The sequence below is a fragment of the Pelodiscus sinensis genome, chromosome 3 (assembly GCF_049634645.1).
Source record: "Pelodiscus sinensis isolate JC-2024 chromosome 3, ASM4963464v1, whole genome shotgun sequence".
Lineage (NCBI taxonomy): Eukaryota > Metazoa > Chordata > Testudines > Trionychidae > Pelodiscus > Pelodiscus sinensis.
In genome coordinates, this window is record NC_134713.1 from 76,222,297 (window position 1) to 76,247,064 (window position 24,768).

At 43.7% G+C, this 24,768-nt stretch overlaps 1 protein-coding gene across 3 annotated transcripts in view; it reads right to left on the reverse strand.

Annotated features, from left to right (window-relative positions):
- The window catches only part of PDSS2 (decaprenyl diphosphate synthase subunit 2), a 209,698-nt gene that overhangs the window by 35,040 nt on the left and 149,890 nt on the right, over positions 1-24,768 (reverse strand). For all 3 annotated transcript variants that reach the window (XR_012902618.1, XM_006123168.4, XM_075923962.1), the window contains exon 4: positions 14,921-14,995. Coding sequence is in view for 2 of the 3 variants with exons in the window: in XM_006123168.4 (XP_006123230.1) it covers positions 14,921-14,995 (75 nt within the window). In the remaining variant the exon portion in view is untranslated. The remainder of the gene's footprint in view (positions 1-14,920; positions 14,996-24,768) is intronic.

Here is a 24,768-nt window from a genome sequence, read left to right on the forward strand (position 1 = left end):
CTGCATCTATGAACTGCAAACTTCATGAAAACTGAAGTTACATCTGTGCATGTGAAATGGGTGGGACTTCTCCCTTTACATTTTGAAGCTTGCCATATCAGTAAGATGAAGGGGTCACTGGATGGCTCAAAGGATTGATAATAGAATTCGGACCCTCCCACCTTTAGATCACCAATTTATGATCAAACATTTAATATCTGATGACTGTTTCGTGGCATATATGGAATGAGGAGGTGGTCTTAGTTGTACTCAATTATAGGAGAAGTGATGCATCTAAATCACAAAAAGAAACCAATATAACTGGCACAACTGCTGGCTGTGTCAGAGAAGCCAAACATGCAATGAGCAGACCCTTCAAGATATAACTAAGGCACTATGGGAAGCCAGCACTGGAAGATACTGGTCTTCAGGCCTGTCAATCCAGCACTCTTCCAAGTTTAAATTACATTAAAACTATGCACATGAAATTTTAGCAATTGGTTTGTTTTTATTATTAGACCAGTCTTGTGTGCAATGTCCATATTATGTTTTTATCTTAATGACCTGACAGTTTAAAGAAACAAACAACATTGCCACTTTTCACATTATGTAACTTAACAACTGAAGTTTAAAAAAAAAAATTGAAACACTGTAATTGGACGTGGCAACCCCTAAGTACAATTGATACTCCTATTCCACCAATTTCAACATTCATAAAGAAGTTTTCATATTATACAAATATTGACTGCTCTGATTTTAGAAAGAAATTGGCTTGCTGAGAGCTAGAGCCATTACATTCTCAGACAGTGCTTAAACTGTAAAAATACTCTTTCTAGGCAATGGAAAATAGAAAGAGCTTCTAAAGAATCATCACGTTTTACATCAAGATTTTTACCACTTATATCTATCACATTTATGATAGCAAATTTACTTGATTTTATGTACTTAATGCAAAATAGCACTTAAGATTTATGCCCCCTCACCAAACCGTCTTAAAAAAGCTCAAACTGGTTTCTGTGTCTCCTGGAGAAAGAGATGGTATTTATATAGATACATGTCATGATTAATTTGTTAGCATTTTTAGCACTGGATACAAAAGTTACAAAACACACACCTTAGTGAAGTGCTCCAAAATGCGTAGCAAGAATTGGCAGGACTAAAATTCACATCTTCTGGATGAAAAGTGTAGACATTTAAAATCTATTTCATACAGAGGTTTTTAATTTTGATACACAGAAGCACTTGCTTTGTCACCTAATCTTGCGCAATGTGATATGGTCTGATCCACATACAGCTCAAACTCTGGTTTAATCTTCATTAGAATAAATATGCATAAATAAATCAAACATATTTTAATTTGATTCTATCTCAGCATTAGAGTTTTAGAGTGGATGGTTCAACAACTTCTATTCTACACAGAAGGAAAAACTAAGTCAATAAAATTATGGCTCTCTAATGGTAACAACACATTTACCCCACAAAACATCATTCATTTGACTGATGTAAGCTTTAACAGATGTCTTCTTGCTTGTTGGACATGACACAGCATGTTTTATTGGTCTATTAAAACATGCCTTCAGTACTTTGAGAGGAACAAGGGTGAGCACAAATGGGCCAATAAAACACACGCTGGAATACGCCAATATTTTCATTAAGACTCTCTAAAACAACAGAACTTTAAAAAAAATGACAGTTGGCAAAAATAAAATTTTAAACATATCCTTTCTTCGCAAAAGTAGCTCATCATAGAGGACTACTTCAGACTGCCTAGAAAAAGGGTAAAATTAGAGAAAGGTTAACATAGACATATTTTTTCTTTCATTTATGTGGAGGGGTTTGTCTCTTTAATTTTCAGTCATTTTCATTCAGCAGAAGCTCTCTAATTTGAGCTTCTCTTCAGCCTGTTTGTACCCCACAACAGAGGCACTTAAAAAAATCCTGGTAGTTTTCTTGCTAGAGAATGAGGCTGACCTCTATGCTACTGGAAGAAGCAAAAACATTTTAGTTTTTGCTCAGAAGTTGTTTGATTTACCTTCTTAAATAAAGCAAGCCAGTTGCCTACAATGTATAAACCATGACAGCTGAGTGGAAGAGGAAATGCATCTTTCCCTTTAAAATGTACTCATCTGAGAAGGGCTGATGACCAAGCATTAAAGAAAAGTAGAGCATCTCAGCTCCACCAAGCCTCTGTGCCAGAGGTCGGCAATCTATGGCTTACAAGCCAAATATGGCTCTTCTGGAGTTCCAACTCAGTCCTCCCACATCCCCCTATAGCAGGGAGCCAGCACTGGTGCTATAGCCTAATGGCCCCCTGCAAGATTGGAATGCCAGCACCAGCTTCCTTTTGGTGGGGGGGGGGGGGGGGAGAGATGCCCAGAATCTCTCCGCTGGTTCCCAAGTGTGGGGAACAAGCGGAACCAAAAAATGGCTCCGTGCGAGTTGCCCTTTTCCTTCCCCCAGGACAGTTCCTGGAGGCTTCCCTCTAGCAAATGGGAGCAGAAGGAGGCTGTGTTACACAGTGCCTGTGATGTGGTATGAAAACAAGTAAGTGCCCCCCCCCACTTCCTCATGCCCAGACCCCATCCTCCTACCCCCTCACTCACACACACATCCCCCAGCCAGACAGCCTTCCCCCTGGCTGCTCTTACCCCCTCTCCCCTGGCCAGACACCCTGCACAGATACCGTGCCCTCAGCCCACTCCTACCCCCCAACCAGATAGCCTGCCCCCAGCCTGCTCCCAGCCCACTCCTGTCCCATCCCCCCGTCCAGACATCTTACTCCCAGCCTGTTCCTGCACCCTACCTCCCACCCAGACCTCACCCCTTCCTCCATTCCATTTCCTGCCCAGATCCTGCGCCCCCCACCCCTATTCCATTCACTGGCTGCCCTATCCTTCACACTGAATCCCTCATTTTTGGCCTCACCCAAGAGCCATGGGGGACCCACAAAATCCATTAAGCCTGGAATCCCAGAAGAGTAAATCTGGCCAGAGGCCTTGAACCTCAGTCCTCCCTGCACCTCCCCCCTCCATGGGACTGGAGCACCAGGGGGGCTGAGGTGTTTCAGTTGGGGTCACATCAGTGAGGGTTGAGGGGGTTTTGAAGTGTATTTTTGTTTGTTTCTCACTTGTATGGTCCCCAACTGATTTTTCTGTGGCTCAGTGGCTCCTGACCCAAAAACAATAAGTTACTCACTTTGTGCAGTAACGATGGTTCTTCGAGGTGTGTCCCCCCGTGGGTGCTCCACGGTGGGTGTTGGGCTCATCCCGGCGCCGCAGTTTGGAGATGTTTTAGCTGTTGTTCTCCAGACTGCACATGCGCCAAACGAGAAATGTCGGCCATCTTGCGGCTTTTCGTGCCGTTTCTGGTTGCACGGTCTGGCCCTGCCAGTTCCTCCTGACCATCGAGGTCTGCAAGACAAAACAAGAGACTCTGAAGAGGGGAGGAGGGCGGGTCGAGAAGCACCCACGGGGACACACACCTCAAAGAACCATCATTACTGCACAAGGTGAGTAATTTCTTCTTCTTCTTCGGGTAGTGTGCCCGTGGGTGCTCCACTGTGGGTGATTCCACAGCAATAGCTGACCTAAGGAGGAGGGACGGCATTGGCTACTGCTGTGTTGGAGGTGATGATTCTGGAAAGCACATAATGGTTCGGGAACATACGTTCAGAAGATCACATTGCCATCCAGCAAATGTCCTTTATAGAGGACCCCTTTAAGGAAGGCTGTTGAGGATGCTATTGCCCTGGTGGAATGGGCCCTGATCATATGGGGTAGTGCGACATTTCTCATTTGGTAGCACTTGGTGATGCATGACACAATTATCTTTGATATTTGCTGAGATGATAACGGACGTCCTTTGGTGCGGTCATCTAGTGAGATGAACAGATGATTTGTTTTCCGTATTTTATAAGTTCTTTCTATATAGAATGTCAGTGCTCTACGGACGTCTAGTGAATGGAGTCTAGCATGGCGTTCAGAGTTGTGCGGTCTAGGGTAGAACACTGCTAAAACGATAGGTTCATTTATATGGAAGCTGGAGTTGACCTTGGGTAAGAACGTTGGTCATGGTCATAGGATGGCTGTTTGTGCCGTGAAAACTGTATAAGGAGGTGATGCCGACAAGGCTGCTAGTTCCCCTACCCTGCGTGCAGATGTGATTGCCAACAGGAATATAACCTTCATGGTGAGAGTTAAAATCGGACGTGGACAATGGCTCGAAGCGTGGCTGCATGAGTGTATCTAGAACCAATTCGAGGTTTCAAGGATCTGGGGGTTGTTTGTGCTCGAGGAACAGGTTGTTTAGGCCTTTGAGGAATCTTTTTGTAATTGGAGGCGAGAAAATGGTATAGCCCTCGACCGGCTGTCTAAAGGCTGTGATGGCTGCTACGTGGACCTTCAGGGACGATAGGGAAAGCACCCTATGTTTGAGGTATAAAACGTATTCCAGAATGGAGTGTAACGGCACTCCATGAGGGTCCATGCCCTTGTGTGCACACCATTCGGTGAACCTTTTCCATTTATGCAGCTAAGTATTTTGGCTCGAAGTTCTTCTGTTATGTTGACCGCTGCTGGGCCTCCTAATCTTTTTTGTTGGCAGGTGCCAGGAACCAAGCGGATAGGGTGAGGTGATCCGGTTGTGGATGAAGTAGTTTCCCCTGCTCCTGTGTCAGAAGATTGGGTCGACTGGGAAGGTGATACGGGGGATAAGACGACATATGGAGGAGGTAAGGGAACCACGTCTGGTGTGGCCAGAATGGTGCTACTAGGATTAGTGTTGCTCTGTCCGCTATTGCTTTCTCTAGGACCTTGTGTATTAGGGGGATGGGTGGAAATGCATACAGCATTTGTCAACCCCAGTGGAGGAGGAAGGCATCACCCTTCGATGCTCGGTCTATGCCCGCTCTGGAACAGTAGTGATTGCACTTCGCTTTGTACTGCGTGGCGAAGAGTTCTGTAGTTGGGTGACCCCAGAGTTGGAATATGTTCTCTAAAACCTTGAGGTGTAGCTCCCATTCGTGCTGCTGTGCAAAATGTCAGCTGAGAGTATCTGCTGTGATGTTGTCATCCCCCGATGCTGCGGTAATTACGATGTTGTGTCGTATGCACCAGTTCCAGAGATGCACGGCTTCTCTACACAGAGTACGGGAGCGAGCGCCACCTTGTTTGTTTATATAATAGACTGTTGTCATATTGTCTGTAAGAATTTGCACCCTCTGGGTGTGTATCCAGGGGAGAAAGTGGTTGCAAGCATTGTATACCACCCGTAACTCAAGAAGATTTATGTGGCAGAGCGATTCTTGTGGCAACCAATGGCTCTGTGCTTGTTTGTCCTGCATGTGGGCTCCCCAGCCAAGGAGGGAGGCATCTGTCATAACCTGGATGGTAGGCTGGGGGGTGTGGAACGAGATACCCACTAACATGTGTGCGGAATTGTCCACCACTTCAGAGATTGCCTGACTGTGTTTGGTATGGTAACCATTCTGTGCACATCATGTTTGTGAGGTGTGTATACAGTCGATATCCATTGTTGCAGACATCTGAAATGTAGGCATGCATGTGCGACAACATAAGTTGTGGCTGCCATATGCCCCATCAGTTGCAGGAAGGTGAGCATCAGAATGGTGGGACTGGTAGTAAGGACCTGAACAAGACCCTGGATCATGATGAGTCTGGTGTCGGGAAGGTCATTGGAGGATGACATATCTCTGGTGAAGATGGCGTCGTCTGGAGAAGAGGGAGCCACTTCTGTGGGAGACGATTGCTGTGGTGCCTCTACCTCCAAGACCTGTGATAGTTCAGCGATGGGCTGTTCCGCAGAAGGTAAGACGCTAGATGGAGTCTGTGGTCTGGCTGCTGCCGGAGTGGAGGATCTACTCCAGCCGTGAGTGAGCCGTGATGGAGCTGGTGATGGTGAAGAATGGATTGATTGGGAATAACGGTCTCAATGGTCGTGATGTGCATGCGACCGGTCATCATACCGAGAGTGGTATGAGTGCCTGTAGTCGTCCCTGTATCTGGAATCTTGAGACTAGGAGGGGGCCTTGGTGACCTGGATCTGCGGTGAGAGCAGCAGGGAGATGGCGATCAATAATATCTATGGTAACGGGGTCTTGATGAGGGGGAGGCACTGTGTCTTGGTCCCTGGTGATGTCAAGGTGGAGACGGTAGCTCTGGGGAGAACGCCGTTGGTTCTGGGCTTACTAGCGGCCGCACACTCATGGAAGAGGGGGACATCTGCATCAGGGGTGTGGGTGGAGTTTCACTCGGTGTGGAGATTCTCCGGGAATATGATGGAGTTGGAGAGTATCTCAGCGGTGCCGAGGGTTCCGGTGCCATGTGTGACGGCGCCGCTTGAAGATGTGGTGCACATTCTGGCAGCAGGGCCGTCGGTGCCTGCACTGAGGCCCCGTGCTGCACCGTTGACTCCTCCGGTGCTGGCCTCAGTGCCAAGGGGCTGGGCACCATGCACGCTGTTATCATCAGTGCCGAAGATGGTGCCGGGAGGTCAGCTGCAGGAGGTGCTGGGGTTGGCCGTGCCAGCTTCGGTGCCGGGGTTGGCTTCGGTGCCATGTGCGCCGCTGAGCTCGGTGCTGATATACTGCGCAACGGCTTCTCTTTGTGCTGCTTTCGAGCTGCCGCTTTGTGAGATGTGCCCGGCTTGTCCCCAGAGCTCACTCTCATCTCTGGCAAGGAGCGAGATGGGGAATGACTTCTTCAGGAGCTCGTCACCACAGGGGAGGGCCGACGAGATGTGGCCGGCGGGGATGATGGTTGTTCTTCGGCTCCTGTTTGTGGCTGGAGCGCCTTATCAAATAGGAGCATTTTGAGGCGTATTTCACGGTCGTGCCGCACTCTTGCTGTGAGGCTTGGACAATGCTGACATTTTTAGGGAATATGGCCTTCCCCAAGGCACTTTATGCAGGAAGACTGCCCATCTGACACAGGCATAGAGTCCTGGCATGTCAGACACTTTTTGAAGCCCGGTGACCCAGGCATGGTCGAAGAACAGGAAATAATAATTTTTTTTAAACTTACTCACTAACAACTAGAGAACTATAAAGAACGAATTAACTAATGAACTATCTAACTATATACAAACTCTTCTCTCTCTCAGTCCTGACAGGATGGTTGCAAGAGGGAGCTATCTCTCCATCTGCACATGAAGATGGTCAGAAGGAACTGGTGGGGCTGGACCTCGCAACCAGAAACGGTGCGAAAAGCCGCAAGATGGCGGCCCCGCATGTGAGGTCCAGCGAACAACAGCTAAAACATCTGTGAACTGCGGTGCTGGGACGAGCCCAACACCCACAGCAGAGCACCCACAGGGACACTATCCGAAGAAGATTAGAAGTTCCCCTCTCCTGCCATAAATAAAGACAACGTTGAAAACTTTTGTGTTGGACATAACATTTTACTGTTATTTTAAAATACTTTACTCTTATTTATATTTAAAAATTAAGCCTGGCCAACAAGCCCCTAATTGCAGCCCAGCCCCCATCTGACCGCAGTGTTATAACACTTCCTGCACACACACCCACACACCAACCCTGAGCCCATCATACATCTGAACCCCTTGCCCTGGACCCCTCAAACTCTTGCATCTCCAAACTCATGCACCCCCACATCCCCAGTTCCCTGCCATAACAATCCTGCACTCCCACACACTCCAACCTTGTGCCGTGAGTCCATCATAGACCCAAATCCCCTGTCCTGAGCCCCTCATACACCTCAACCCAGACTCCTGCACCCCCACAACCCCAGCATCCCGCCATAAGACTGACAGAAGAAAGCCTGAATGTGTCCAAGAAGCTGGATTTGACCAGTTATGATGTTAATTTCAAAGAAATTTGGGAAAAGATGCAGTAGCAGAAGTCCCATTAAATAAAGTCTATCAGTACAATGTTTCATTTATGCTATTATTAATCGTATGTCAATTATCAATAATATTAAGTTGTATATGTTCAGTCATACAAATGGGCATTCTTATATTCAGGGCTCGCCGAACTGCAGCGAGCCCCGCTCGCCAGCCATGCTGTCATGCTGTGTATGCAAAGATCGTTCTGCGCATGTGCAGATTGCACGTACCCAGCTCTTCTGGGTTGCAATCTACTCGACACAAGCAAGTAGATTGCATTATTTGTCGAGCCCTGCTTATATGGCTCTTTGTTGACCACTTGTTCTGAAATTTGATGTAGTTTGGCTCTTTGGTTTGAAAAGGTTGCCGACCCCTGCTTCGTGCTTTACAGGTGGATATGCCTCACTGAGCAATTATTTTCAAATTAAAAGCTATACTGGAGGGCATTTAAAGGAAAACTGCATCCACTTTGATCAACACAACAGAAGTTCATTAGGGAAAGGAGCAAATGCCATGAATAAACTGTTGCTGTTTTTAAAATGATGGCTTAACTACTGTGTGGTGAAAATATTTAAATAATGTTTACTTCTAAAATATTGAAATGACTTTTCTTGTGACAGATCATTAATAAAGTGCATTAGAAATAGCTAATAAAACTGTTGTTTCTAGCATGAGATCTTGTGAATGTTCATATTTGGGAGCTGAAGAAAATTAGTGAATTTTCCTTTTCAAAATATCCTGATTTTGCATTTAAGACAATAAGAATGAACTGGTAGATAAAGTGCAAGACTAAGATTTCTGTCTACACTTCTAAAATTAAAGTGTTTGTCCACATGCTTGTTAACCTCCCTCAAAGAATTCTAGTAGATTGGTGACGCATGATTTCCCTTTACAGAAACCATGTTGACTCTTCTCCTATGTTCATAGTCTGACAATATTATTCTTTCCTATAGTTTCAATCAGTTTGCCCGGTACTGAAGTCAGGCTTGCCAGTCTGTAATTGCCAGGAAAATCTCTGGAGCCCTTTTCTTAAAACTGGCATATTAGCTATCCGCCTGTCATCTGATACAGAGGCTGATATAAATGATAGGTTACATATCTTACGGTATGTCTACACTACAAAGTTAATTTGAACTAACGGACGTTAGTTCGAATTAACTTTGATAGGCGCTACACTAGCGCTCCTCTAGTTCAAACTTAATTCGAACTAGCGGAGCGCTTAGTTCGAACTAGGTAAACCTCATTGTACGAGGACTAAGCCTAGTTCGAACTTACTAGTTCGAATTAAGGGGTGTGTAGCCCCTTAATTCGAACTAGTGGGAGGCTAGCCCTCCCCAGGTTTCCCTGGTGGCCACTCTGGCCAACACCAGGGAAACTCTATTGCCCCCCTCCCGGCCCCGGACCCCTTAAAGGGGCACGGGCTGGCTACGATGCCCGTGCCAGGTGTAAGCCTGCCAGCACCCAGCCAGCAGACCCTTCACCTGGCACGGCTCGAGCCAGCCACCCGATGCCCCCCAGGCCTCCCCCTCTTCCCGGGACCAGACTGGCAGCTCCCGGGAGCTTGCCCAGGACCGCAAGAGGCGGGCACCCGCCTGGTCCAGTGCAGACATCGTGGACCTTGTCCACAACCTCCGCACTAGGCACAGGAAAGCGGCCGTATAGGGCAGGAGAGCTGCCAGCCTGGCCACCCAGGAGCAGGTTTGCATGAAAATCAAGGTGGTCCACTGAGACCGCCGACCCTGAGCCCTGAGCTTAGAATGGCTGTACTGGGTCAGACCAAAGGTCCATCTAGCCCAGTATCCTGTCTGCCGACAGTGGCCAACCCTAGGGACCCTGGAGGGGATGGACCAAAGACAGTGACCAAGCCATTTGTCTCATGCCATCCCTCTCCAGCCTTCCACAAATTTCGGGCAGGGACACCACTCCTACCCTCTGGCTAATACCACTCCATGGACCCAACCTCCATCACTTTATCTCACTTCTCTTTAAACTCTGTTCTAGTTCTAGCCTTCACAGCCTCCTGCAGCAAGGAGTTCCACAGGTTGACTATTTGCTTTGAGAAGAACTTTCTATTATTAGTTTGAAGCCTGCTACCCATTCCTTTCCTTTGGTGTCCTCTAGTCCTTCTATTATGGGACCTAATGAAGAACTTTTCTGTATGCACCCTCTCCACCCCACTCATGCTTTTATAGACCTCTATCATATCCCCCCTCCATCTCCTCTTTTCTAAGCTGAAAAGTCCCAGTCTCTTTAGCCTCTCTTCATATGGGACCTGTTCCAAACCCCTCATCATTGTAGTTGCCCTCCCCTCTCCCACCCTCTCTCTTCCCCTCTTCTACCTCTTTTTCCCAGTCTCCCCCAGTTTTGTTCAATAAAGAGAGATTCTATTCTTGAACACAATTGTCCTTTATTTTGTACATCAAGAAAAGGGGCTAGGGAAGGGTAAGTGGAAGGAGGTGAGGGAGGAATGGGGTACGAGCCCCCAATGGAGAGGACTGGGCTGGCTCTGCGGGCTTCTGGGGGTGGAACCTCTCCTGCAGCCCCCCAATTGCCCCCCTTCCCAGATGGCAGCCTGCGGCAAGTGTAGCCGGTCTGATGGCCAAGTGCTGTGATGTGCCCAGTGTGGGTACTTTGGGCAATCCAAGCCAGGACTGCTTTGCAAGCGGGGCACCCCTGAGAACTGTCTGTCCGGGGTGGGGGTTGGGTCCCTTTAAGCACAGCCCTTCACTAGCCTGACACAGCTCCATGCTCTAAGTCCTATTCTGATGCCCTGCCGGCACTGCTTCCGGCCATCCTTAACCCTGGTTCATCCAAAACGCTAATTCGAACTAGTTTTTTAGTCTGGAGGCGTTAGTTCGAATTAGCTTAGTTAGTTCGAATTAGTTTAAGTTAGTTCGAATTAGCGCTGTAGTGTAGACATCCCAACTACTAACTATGGGTAGTTTCATACATGAGTTTCTTCAGAACTCATAAGCGAGTACTGGTTCTGGTGATTTATTAATGTTTACCAATTTGTTCGAAAACCTCCTTGAGTGACACATCAATTTGTGGATAGTTCCTCAGATTTGTCACCTAAAAAGAAAGGCTCAAGTTTGGGAATCTCCTTCACAACCACATCTATGAAGACCGATGCTAAGTATTAATTTAGTTTTTCCTTCAATAGCCTTATCTTCCTTGAGTGCTCCTTTAGCATCTCAATTGTCCAGTGGTCCACTTGTTATTTAGCAGGCTTCCTGCTTCTGATGTACTTAAAAGTTATTTTTTGAGCCTTTGGCCAGCTGTTCTTCATATTCTTTTTGGCCTTCCTAATTGTATTTTTACACTTAATTTGCAAGAGTTAATTTTCCTTTCTATTTTCCTCACTAGGATTTAACTTCCACTTTTTAAACAATGCCTTTTTGCCTCTCACTGCTTCCTTTACTTTGTTATGTATCCAAGGTGGCACTTTTTAAATTCTTTTTATGTTTTTTAATTTGGGGGATAAATTTAAGTTGAGCCTCTATTATGGTTTCTTCAAAAAGGTTTCATGCAGCTTACAGAGATTTTATTTTGGCAATGTACCTCACAATTTCTATTTAACTAACTTTGTCATTTTTGCGTAGTTCCCTTATCTGAAATTAAATGCTACAGTGTTGGGTTGCTGTAGTGTTTTCCTTGCCACAGGGATGTTATATTTAATTATACCATGGTCACTATTACCAAGCGGTCCAGCTATATTCACCTCTTGGACCAGATCCTAGGTTCCATTTATTAAATCAAGAATTACCTCTCCGCTTGTGGTTGTGGTTTCCAGGACTAGATGCTCCAAGAAGCTGTCATTTAAATTAAGAAATTCTGTGCATTCAATCCTGAGGTGATGTGCACCTAGTCAATATGAGGATAGTTGAAATCCCGATTACTGAGTTTTTTATTTTAATAGGCTCTCTAATCTCCCTGCACAATTCACAGTCAGTATCACTATCCCGGTCACGTAGTTGGACATATACCCCTACTGCTATACTTTTTATAATTTATTATTAATTATTATTATTATTATTATTACACAGATTTAATATCCATAAGAGATTCTACAGAACAGTTTGGTTAATTTAAAATTTTGCTTCATCTGATTCTGTCTTCTTTCTACGTTTGCCATTCCTCCCCTCAACATGAGTGGTTCTGTTTTTCTGACAGCATTTTGTACCTTGGTGTTATTGTGTTCCATTGATTATCCTCATTCCACCATGTTTCTGTGATGCCTGTTATAGCAATATCCTCATTTAATATGACGCATTCTACAGGCAGTCCCCGGGTTACATGGATCCGACTTACATCAGATCCCTACTTACAAACGGGGTGAGGCAAGCCCGCACTAGCTGCTTCCCCCCAGCAGACCAGGGAGACGCGAAGCTAGCGCCTCCCCCCGCCCCCCCCCAGCAGACCAGGGAGACGCAGAGCGGCTTTTCTCAGCAGACACCTCAGCTTGAGAATAAAGGACTGAGGGAAGTGAGGTGTGGGAGAATAAAACTGAGCTCTGGAGAAATGTTTGGCTAGAGTTTCCCCTACAATATGTACCAGTTCCGACTTACATACAAATTCAACTTAAGAACAAACCTACAGTCCCTATCTTGTATGTAACCCGGGGACTGCCTGTAGTTCACTCATCTTATTATTTATACTTCTAGCATTGGTACATAAGCACTTTAAAAATTGGTTACTTTTTAAGTGTCTGCCATTCCATGAAGCAATTGAATGGGACTCTTCTTCATTTGACTGTTTCTCATCAGATCCTACCTGTATTTTATTATTTTCCATCCTCTCCCCTTTACTAGGACTTACAGAATCTCCATCCCCTTAGGGATTTCACTGTCTAAACCATGTGCTTTTCCACTCTCATTGGCTTTCCCATAAATTTGTGCTTGATATGGGCTTGACTGGTGGCCATACCTGACCCACTAAAAGTATAATCTTTAGATACTATGGTATGTGTTATTTTATATTACTACAAGATATTCATTACATTTAAATTAACCTTTTTTTTGTTTAGTAAAGCATCACTATACTTCCAACTTTTGCCAGACAGAATAGCTCATTGCTTATTATAAACACAAAACCATTCTTTTAGTATGTTTAACTTGATATTGAGCAGCTTGGCGCAGTGCATCTTACACTTTCACCATAATCTATGCTTGTTGAATATTTTGAAAGTGTGGTAGAAGCTCTTCTGAGGTAGTATCATTGTCTCCTCACACAGCATTCAGTCAATCATGCTGCCAAGTAAATATAAATAAAACGAAGACCTGCTGCAGTGGCAGACACCCAAAAGAGCTGAGAACATTTCTAGTATTACAGAGGATGTGGCTAATCCAAAATGTGCAAATGAAATCACAGGAAAGCAGCCTAATTGCTAAAGTCAAATGGGAAGTTTACTCTTAAAAAAGCTATTTTAAGTAAAACATAGCTGAGGTTTGGTTGCATTTAGAGAAACCTGTATGGCTTACAATTTGAGTAGTAATTTTATAGTATTTGTTCAAATAACAATATACTTTTCCTTTTAAAATATAACCTTGCATTTAGAGCTTGACAGAAGTAGCTAAATTGGCTTACAATACTGGAAGACTGAAGTCATTTGTTTGTCTATAGATTTAAGTATAGCAAGTACAAAAGTAATGCAAACTTCTCACATAGTTTTGCTCATGTGTCTCAACCCTAACCTAGAAGGCTATCTTCTAGAGGTGAGAGAGTAAGACATCCTCCATGCTCTTCACCCCATAGCTGATAAAGAAATGCCAACATGAATGCAACTGCAATAGTGATTTATATGATCAAGACTTATATTCATTTGGAACTAAACTGAGAACACATTTAAACTTCCCTGAAGAATAAAATATAAGTGATTAACCTGAGTTCTATTTTAAATTGAAGCCTTACAAGTGAGAGGCTCCATAAGGCCATCACTTATCCCCCAAGTCATTTTGCTTCCTGATGTTATTCCTTTAAGATTCATATTTCTGAACTGGCTTGGACATCTGAGATCCTTTTGTTTCTATTAATATGCTCCACTTAAAAATATCATAATCTATAACATGCATAGGCAGACACTTGTGATCATCTCAATAGTATCAATCAATGTTTTTGGAGAATAAAACTATGCTATTGGGTGAAATGCAGAGGTATAAAATCATAGAATCATAGGGTTGGAAGAGACCACAGGAGATCACTGACCAACCCCCTGCTAAAAGCAGGACCAATCCCCAACTAAATCATCCCGGCCAGGGCTTTGTCAAGCCGGGACTTAAAGGTAATAAAAATGAAGTTTCTAAAATATTAATTTCCTAATACACACAATGTTTAGAGATAATGGTAAATGCAATTAGATTTCTTAATCTACCAAAATTAAATCACTGTAATAAATATAGCAATACACTTCTTTGAAAATTCTCTTAAAAGACTGAAATATTAATTCATTTCATCAAAAGAATCCATCAGAGTTCTTGCCATGAAGTGTAACAACAGCAGTGTGACATAGTTGTAATTATCTTTGAAATGAACTTTGCATCTCAGATTCATGTAAATGACTGAACCAATTTCTTTGACCAGGCCAATTACTCTCTGTGATACAGGAAAGAATGATTTTCTTTGGAGAGGAGCACTGTATAGCTCCTTCCATTTAGTTCACCTAATAAAGCTGCTACATTTATGAGTAGAAAGGTCCTGGTTTAAATTTTGGTTGCAGTTGCTACAAAATCCATACATTGATGCAACCAGGATATGAAAAATTATGTGACCAAACAAAATATATATGTACAATATATTTCTTCACCAATTCAGAAACTACATGTTGATCTCAATTTTTTAAAAATCTTTTAATTCTAATGAATATTTTTTACTAATTAAAAACTGCAGACTCTCTCATTAAGCATTTTTAGTGATGCCCACCACCAATTACGGCAGAACTCAGGTGCCATACTAAAAGTACTTCTGAAGCTTACTGGGACTGTAATTAATACTTTCCCCTCTTCCCTTGAAAACAAACCCAAAGCAATGGCACTGTTATCATACATTTATATAAACTATGTGTAAAATGCTAGTAAAGTCTTACCTCGGATAAGTTAGAATTGTCATAGTATATTCCTTGTACTAAGTCACCAATTGCACTTGATATGAGCTCCACAACCTGGAAAACAAAACAAAAATCCCCAACATTTATTTCTTTAAATATGATCAATTACCTGATTGTCAACAGAAAGCCTAGAAGGCTCACTAACCTTCCTTGCAGGATCATGACTTTGAAAGACTGCATGGGCTACCAGAAGAGCTTCTGAAAAGATTATTTTTTGCCACCTAATGAGCAAGAAACCAGATCTAAATCTCCATACTAGAATGCCAAGCAAAGTCCTTCCTCTTTTTATAAAAGCTTTAAGTTAATACAAATGAGAACCAAGTAATATTTATTTTCCTAAGAGTGTGAACTACAGAGTATATCCTCACAAGGAAACACACAGTACTCCTAAATCCCAGTTCATGAATATGAGACAATAATCCCATCAAGGTTTGTTGGGTTTTTTTGCTGCCAAGTAGATACTTTACTGTAGAACTCACTTGGAGCTGCTAAAATTCTAATCTTCACAGATAATACAGAAAAAGTCACAATCCATAGAAAGCTAATCTTTCATATGTGATCATTTGGTATTTTAGTGTTCTGGGAATGCTCTGTGGATGTATTTAGTGCATGGCCTGAGGGTCAGCTGTACTCAGAGTGAAACAGTCTGCAACACGGGCATGTTTAAATCAGATTTATCAATCTGTATTATATTCAGGCTTCAGACTTTTTATTTTATTCAAGCGAAGCCTAAAAATCTGAACTTGATCCAGAATGTAAAACAAGCAGTCCATGGTCTCACTGGAACTACTGTACAATTTAGAACCATGTGCACGAACTGTCTTAATTGGAACAAAATACTGGGATTTACTGTAAAATTAAATGCAGCCATTTCAAATAAGCACACCTTAAGGCTATCCTTTTAGTTGTGCTCACAAAGTTTTAATTTCTTCAATGTTTAATTTCCTATGTGTATGATTCTATATCTGATTCACCTCTTTGCTTCCTAAAATTCAGCCTAGTTCTTATTGAATTAAAGGATTTTGTTTCAGCTTTTATCATTCTTGTAATTGAAGACATTAAGCTAAATGATAAAGTCCCAAACAGATATTTCACTGCTGAGGCATATTTTATTTGACCATAAAAACACATTCTGATGCTAGGTTTAAGTATTTACAACATAGCTTTTTTAAACACTAATTCTGATACATATTCCTACAGAGAGAGAGAGAGAGAGAGAGAGTGCTAACTTTAGAAACGGTGCTCATTAGCAGCCTCTTTTTTTAATCTTGTGATGCATATAGGTTAATTTGTAAGACCTATAAAAACAGTCTCTTAAAAAATCATGTTGCCATTTAGGTAACCAAATACTTATGAAATATTGTAGCAATATGAGATGCACAGGAACTGAAAGGACAATGATCCTACAGTGTTACCAGATGTGTTGAGTTATTTAAGTGGGGAACAGAGAAAATGAGGCACTTTTTTTTGAAGGTATCAGATAAGCCCTATGCCCAAATCCAGGAGGATTGAGTATCGCCAATAGGTCTATGAAAGTCTGTAACCATATGCCCAGCATCAGATTGTATTACAGTTTATACAAGCAACATCCCAAGATTCTTCTGATGGCTAGGACACATAATACAGATCAATCACTCACTAAAAAATGTTATGGTTTGTGAAACAGTCTGAGCTCAGAGACCTACACTGGTAATACAAAGAGGAATTTACAAAGACATTGAGTCCTGCTCTAAATGTCAAAGTGATACTATGAACTTTTAACAAGGCATGTGGCTGTGGATAAACAGACCTTTTCCTCTTTTTCCTGAAACTCTAATCTGTGCAGGACAAAATGAAACATTCTGTTTTGGGGGTTCTCTCCCTGCACACACCCGAAATGAACTTAACAAATGACAATTCTGCTGACTTAAGTTACTATAATTATCTCCATGAACATATTTATCATACATTGTGCCTAATTTTCTTGCAATTTTTATTATGTACTTTTTCTGTAGATAAAATTCTAGGAGAATATATCCATAAAATATAGTTTAAACCTCGACTCTGTATTAATTGCAAAATACGAAATGCTAGTAATATTGCAAAAGCTGCCTCATTTCATCCACACCATAAAACTACTCAATTTTCCATACCTATTAAAACAAAACAAAACAAAACCCAGAAGATCACACTGATCATTGGCAGGAATGACAACTTCTACTTTCAAGACCAGGACAGGACAATTTAAAAGTCTGTCACTTCATCAATTCTTATTCTGCTCTATGAAAAAAGTATCTGCTATGGAGCATCAGTGGGCTGGGGCTTCAGGGAAAGCCATGGAAAACAAGAGCAGTTATGTTTCTAAATGTGTCTCAAATGGGTTTAAAATAAAACACAAGCTAGTGTCAGCAGCATTTAAATAGTCAAACAAATAATGCCAAGCTTTCACATAATGTTTTTCAAAGGAGGCAAGTAACATTATCCCTGTTTTAATGATGGGGACATTGAGACAAATACAGGTGAAGTGACTGGCCCTACATCACCCACCAGTCATTGGTAGAGCCAGGATGAGAAGCCCATTAGCCCACACTGCTTAGTGCCTCACACTGGCATCTTTTTTGAAGATCAGGTTTAATAGAAGAAAGGTGTATTTTAAGCTTCAGGGGGTAGCTGAGTTAGTCTGTACAGAAAAAACAACAACAAATGGTCTGATAGCACTTAAAGACTAACAAAACATGTAGATGGTATCATGAGCTTTCGTGGGCACAGCCCACTTCCTCAGATCATCCAGTCATCTGAAGAAGTGGGCTGTGCCCACGAAAGCTCATGATACCATCTACAGTAAGACTCCATTGATCCAATGGAGTCTTACTGTAGATGCTCCGGCACTCCTGATAGTCCGGCACCATCAGGAACCCAGAAGTGCTCTGGCTGCCAGACAATTGGAGCTGCTCTGCGCCCGGCTTCCCCAATTCAGCTACTGCCAAAACTGAGCAGCAGCTGAATTGGGGAAGCCGGGGGCAGAGCAGCTGGGGTGCTGCCTGGTTGGTCCCGTAGTGCTGCCCCTTGGGGTTGCGGGACCAACTCAGCAGCACCCAAGCTGCTCTTGGGGATGCCTGGGGAAGAGTAGCTGGAGTGCTGCCAGGTTGGTCCTGCAGTGCCGTGGCGCTGCGGGACCAATCCAGCAGCACCCCAGCTGCTCTTCCCCAGGCATTCCCAAGTCAGCCGCTGCTGAAACTGACCAGCGGCTGACTCCAGGAAGCCTGGGGCAGAGCTGCTCTGCCCCGGGTTTCCTTGAATCAGCCGCTGGTCAGTTTCAGTAGTGGCTGACTTGGGGACGCCTGGGGCAGAGCAGCTGAGGTGCTACCGGGTTGGTCCTGTAGTGCCCACCCCTCGGCGCTGTGGGACCAACCCGGCAGCACCCCAGCTGCTCTGCCCCAGGCGTCCCCAATTCAGCCGCTGCTGAAATTGACCAGAAGCGGCTGAATCGGGGACGCCTGGGGCAGAGCTGGACTATCAGAAGGGGAGGCTATAAGGGGTCTGGGGTGGCATCCCCCCGAACCCCTCATTCCCCCCCCCCCCACGCCAGATCCCTCATAGCCCCCCTCCCGATAGTCCAGCATATTTGATAATCCGGCACCCCCAGGATCCTAAAGGTGCTGGATTATCGGAAGATTACTGTATAAATTTTGTTAGTCTATAAAGTGCTACCAGACCATTCGTTGTTGTATTTCAAGTTTGACTACTTTAGGGGGTCAGACCTTCCTCTCCCTTTTAGGCAGGTTCCACCATGAGCAGGATGTGGGACCAGTTGTAGTAGCTATCTGAATGGGTTGCTCTGTTTCAAAGAGCAGAGCTCACAGAGACCATAGGCAGATGGAAAAGAGAAGCAACTGTGGGAGTGCTTGTTCTCTTCAATTAATCTGAGCAGTCTGAGGATCACAGGGGCTATGGGAAGCTTGCACTCCCACTGGCAGCGAGGTGGGATGGGACAACAGCATCTTTACCCTCACCCTTTGCCTAATAAATCTGATGGAGGGTGAGAAAAATTCTCCCTGGTTCTAACACTAGTAGCTGGGAAGAGGTGGAACAAAAAGAAGCACGTGCTGGTCCCCTACTCCAGAAACTCAGAGTAGCAGCCAAAGCTAATGATGAAAAATTCCCATCCCAACAAATATGGCAGTGACATCTGAGGGGTAGGAATGACTGCAAAGGGAAATCTGCAACCTGTTCATAATGAAATTGGTCCTGAATTCTTTCCTGAGAGCACCACCAAACTATGCAACCTCTCCTAGTAGCCCTATGATCTGCCTCCAGAAAACAGAGGGAAACAAAACAGGACTTGTGTGTTCGCAAATCCTTTCTTTGCAAATGCACTGCTGGGTGAACACACTGGTCCCCCTCTCCACTTTCATTCCTGTAAGACCAAAGGATTGCTAAGAGGGAGAACAAGACCACTGGGGCAACAGCAGGAACAGGGAGGTTAGTACTCAGTGTCCATTTCATTATAACTGTTTATTAAGTTCCCACACACCCTTCCATTCCCTATTTCCAGATATCTGTACCATCTTCTTTTATTGAAGAGTGCTTTCCCAGCTTCTTCCTACGGTGCTGCCAGATTCTTATAGTGTTCCTTCCTCACCCAGCTGTCCCTGTGAGCTTTGGGCAGACCTCTGTATGTTTTAGAACTAAGAAGTAGTCTCCCTAAACCCCACCAGATTCTCTCTTGCTCTCTCTCTTTTTGGGGTGTGAGGGGCTTTAAATGGCTAAAATTAGAGAGAGACTTCAACTGATACTTGACAAAATTTAAATTTTTCAAAACATGGTTTTATACTTAGAAATATTATCAATGCCAATGAAATTAAAATGAAAATAACTTTAAACAAAACATTCCTCAGCAATGTTTGAAACAAGCACTTCAACATTAAAAACCGGAAGTGAAACTGACTATGTAAATAATATTGGATTAACTGATTTTGAATGTTCAAAAACCAAATGGAAAAAATAAACCAATAACTTACTGTACTAAGTAGCTGGATTTTAAAATTCATTCCCTTTTTTATTAACTGAGGTGCAGTTAGTCACACAGGTAAAGAAATGTGTTTGGTTATAATACATAGTTTCTCAGTTAACTACATCACAGATTCATCATTTTACTCACCCCCATATCCTCTCTTTAAAAGCTGTCCCTCACTTTCAGTTTAAGCAACGCACTATGAAAAAAGTATGATCTTCTTAGTGATCATCTTTCTGGCAATAGTCTTTAATCCTTCTTGGATAACAGTTTGACATGTATCCTCAGAATATTAATAATGGAACTAATGGCAATAATGAACAAAGTGCAATGTAAACATGTAATTGATAGATATTCATCTGGATTGCAAGAGAAGCTCTACTTAGCTATTAAAATATACAAAAATATACTGCAGCATTTAATTCTATCATGTTTCTTTAACTTTTAAAATATCTTAGGGCTTGCCTATATTAGGGATTTTTTTCTAACGGGGTAAGTTGCATCCTTTATACTGGTGCAGTGCATCTGTGCTAGCAGTTTGCATGAGTGTAGCTACATCAGTGCAAAAATCCCTAATTTAGACAGGCTTTTAGACCATATCTACACTATAAACTTTGGTTAATGCAAGTTATCCCTCCCGCATAAAGGTACTCAGCTTAGTATATTTCTCATACTCGTGCATACTCGCTCTTTGCATTAGTCGTCAGGAATTCTTGTGTTAATGCACAGTGCAGTGCACCATGGGTAGGTTTCCAAATATGCAACTCCTCATAGTCCAGTGCACTGTCTTTTGGAAATTTTGGCAATGCATTGTGGGAGGAAAGAGAAAAGGAGGCAGCCAATGTTCCCTGTAAGTTGTGCCCTTGTATAGCTGCTCAGGAGAGATTCAAATGCTGCTCAGCAGATTAGCAGAGTGCCCACAACTAGTTTTTTTGTTTCTACTGGTACAACTTTGCATGTGTCTTAGTGGACATAAAAACGTATTCTGCACATGGATGGGGAAAAAAAACACACACATGGATGGAAAAGATTAGAGCCTATGCAATATTATTACCAAGGGTTCAAATCCTACAAACCCGCATGGCACTTCTCGCTGTCTGCAATCTCAGACAGAGACATGGACACTACTCACAGCTCTGCATTTGTCTCATGAATGTTGCAAAGGCAAGACAAACAATCCTCCAATATTTGCAGAATAAGAGGAAAAACAGTAGCAACAGGGAACAGGATAATTTCATGGAGGAGATATTGCTGTGGGATACCGCACAAACCATTTCAAGTGGTTGGTGGTGTTCCTGGAGCAGCTGCAGACAAGGGAGTGCCTCTTCTAGGCACAAGAAACGAGCACTGATTACTGGGATCACAGCATGATGAAGACTGGGAACAATGAGCAATGGCTGCAGAGTTTTTGGATGTGCAAGGCCACTCTCCTGGATCTCTCTCCCAAGCCTGCCCCAACTCTAACAGACTAACTCAGCTACCCCTCTGAAAACAGAATGAGAATTGCCCTAACATTGGAGAAGCAAATGACAATAGCATTGAGGAAACTTGCAATCCCAGATTGCTACCGGCCCAGGGGATATATTTTGGAGTAGGAAAGTCCAGAATGGGCCACTGTCATGCAACATGAAAGACAATTAATCATCTCCTGATAAGCAAGACTGTGACTGTCGGTAATTTGAAGGACGTAATGGATGGATTTGCAGCAACAGGCTTCCCAAGTTGCAGTGGGGAGACAGAGGACACACAGATCTCTATTTTGGCACTATCCCACTTCTAAAGGAAACAACTTTTTTACTATGACTATGCAAGCAGTAGTAGTGCTTCACTGGCATCAGTGTGGACTGGCCAGAGAAGGTGCATGGCACTCACATTTTTAAGAACACAGGGCTGGTCAAAAAGCTGGAAGCAGGACATTCTTTCCCAACTGCTGGGAGTGATTCTGGGGGACACCGCCTACTCTTTGCTCCCCTGGCTCATCAAGCTGTACACCTGCCACCCTAAAAGCACCAAGGAAAGATTCGGTTCAGTTCAGAAGGTGCAGAATGACAGTTGAATGGGCTGTTGGTAGACTGAAGAGAGCTTGGTATTGTTTGCTCACAAGACCAGCTTTCAGTGAGAAAAATATCCCAAAAGGCTATAACTTCCAGTTGTGCTCTGCATAATATCTGCGAGGCAAAGGGGGAAAAGCTACTACCATGCTAGAGAGCACAAGTGGAGCGGATGTCTGAGTTCAAACAGCCATACACAAAGACTATTAGAAGAGCTAAACATGGAGCTATGCAACTAGAGGAGGCCTAGAAAGAGAACTTTAAACAGTCTGATATACTAATGTGATGTGGTGGGCGGTACTTTATCTAGCCCTGACATTTTGGGGGTGTTAGGAATTTGTGTGGTACTTGCTGTACATTTATAATCATTGCATATGTTGGTCACTAATCCTGAGTTCAGTTGCCCTGTAAAACAAGTAGTGGATGCTTCAAGAGTGCTAGGCATTTTGTTGCATGTGGTTTGAAATAATACTGATGAATTAATTACCAAAATTGATATTTTACTGCCTACAAAAACCAGGGCAAAAATGTGCAACTAAATTTAAAAAAAAACCCTTCTGAAATACATTCACAGAACAGAACTTAACATGGATAAGAACATTCATGTCAATTTCATTCATTTTGGTTACACATACAGCAACCATTGCTCTTACAGGTCAGTGTATGCAAAACTGTGGTTCTTTTTATTGTCTCCCAGCACAGAATGGTATGTAGCCAGATGCCATGTGGAATGTTGAAGGGCATAAGGAGGTAGTAAAATGGAGTTCTCTATTGACTGCAAAGAATGCCAAACCTGTGATTATTGAACCTGTAGATCAACAGGAGTCCATAGCATTTGTATTTGCTATTAGAGATGTCCCGATGAATCTTCCTCTCCAACTCCTGGGCCTTTCTCCTGTCTACTCTTTCCCTATCTGTTGTCTGCAATATTTATCTCTGCAGGCTATCTGTTCAGGTCTGAAGCAGCACTGGCTTGCAAGATCTCTGAGTATATCTATCTGTGTACTCTTCTTTCTCTTCCTTATCATGGCCAAGTGTTCCATTGGTGTGGGTGGGGAATTCAAGACCACTGTCATGCTGGCAGATCAACAAAGCCCTGCCAATTTGTGGATATCCACTGGTATCCATGGCTCATTTTTGTGGATATGGTTGCGGACACAAAATTCTGTATCTGCACAGGGCTCTACAGATTAGGTGCCAGCTCACGCAAAGGACCCCATGGTCTCAACTGAACACTGACAGCTCGAACCTGTCTGCTTAATTTGTGAGTTAAGATTAATAAAGTAGGTATTAGAATTATAAGAAAGTATTTAGACTGGATTGAATGCTTATGAACTGCCATATGCATTAATCCTGTAAGATCTGTGTTCCACATTATATGCAATGGTGTTGTAGCTATGTTAGTCCCAGGATATTAGAGACACAAGGTGAGTGAGATAGTATTTTTTTTTGGACCAGCTTCTGTTCCTAGGAGACAACCTCTGTGTAAGCTTGAAAGTTGTCTCTCATACTAGCAGAAGTTGGTTCAATGAAAGACATTGTCTTATGCTCCTTGCCTCTGTGCTCCATTTTACAATATTTGAGCGTTATTGTGAGCTCTGTGACTGTATGAATAGTCAAACTGGACAGAAACATTAACTAATGTAAAGCGCTGTTCTTGAACACAACTGTTACATCCCTCCTGAAAAGAGAAGGCCCATTAATATTAGATGAGCTCTGGTTAGATCTTACAGATGGAAACTCTTTATATCTGGATTGAGAAACTGCCAACAAAAGGACTAAAGTTTCTTATTATTCTGTGATCCTCCTCTTGAAAATGTCATGCAAGTGGACTCTTCCCATCAGCTAAGGCAGGCCTGGGCAAAATACAGCCCACCAAGCCACTGGATCCAGCCCGTGAGGCAGGCTCTCCTGCTTGCCCCACATGTAGCTCAGAAACACGGCGGCGGGGCACTTTCTCTGAGTCTGGAGGGGAGAGGGAAAGATTCAGACGCTGCTCCCATCCGCAGCACAATCCCATTGGCCGGTTTCTAGACAGACACTGGCCAATGGGAGCTACCTGTTTGAATAACTGGCAGCCACAAAACACAACCCTCCTGCTCACTCACTTAAGCACATGGCTGAGCAGGCAGAAACATTTTAAATTCTGCAAGCCTTTAGCTCTGTAGGCAGACAGCCTGGTAAGTCTCCTGACAAGAATCTGCCTCTGGCACCTCAGCCCCTCCCTTCCCCAACCCTCTGCCCCACACTCCTGCCCCGCTACTCCACATGCACCCATACCTCCCTCCCAGATCTGGCACCCCGATTTCCTGCCTGAGATCACAATCCCCTCCTATCCTAGGTCACATCCCAAAACCCTACACCCCAGTTCCCTGCCAGAAACTGACCAGAGCACAACTGAGGTCAGAATCTCAGGCCTCTAATACAGGTGCTTTTCCTATTACACCTAGATCTTCCTATGATGAGGTTAGGTGCCAGCTGTACATTTAAACACTGTATTTGGAAATGCATACATACACTCTTACCTGAGGTGCCTTTCCCTGCATTGGGTTTGCCTGTGCTTGACTACCAGGACTGACTAGACTGCAGTGAAGTCTCAGATAGATCCTGCCTTGCAGCATAGCTGGATCCTTCCCACCATGTATTCTCCATCACCCTCCTCCCGCTGTTCATGTCAGGGGTTTGTGTTTCAGACTCTGGAAGGTATCCATGGTGCTCTGGTGGGGTCTCTGCCAAGCATGGTATGCAGGTTGTTGTAAAAGAAGCAAGTCTGCAGCTTGGCA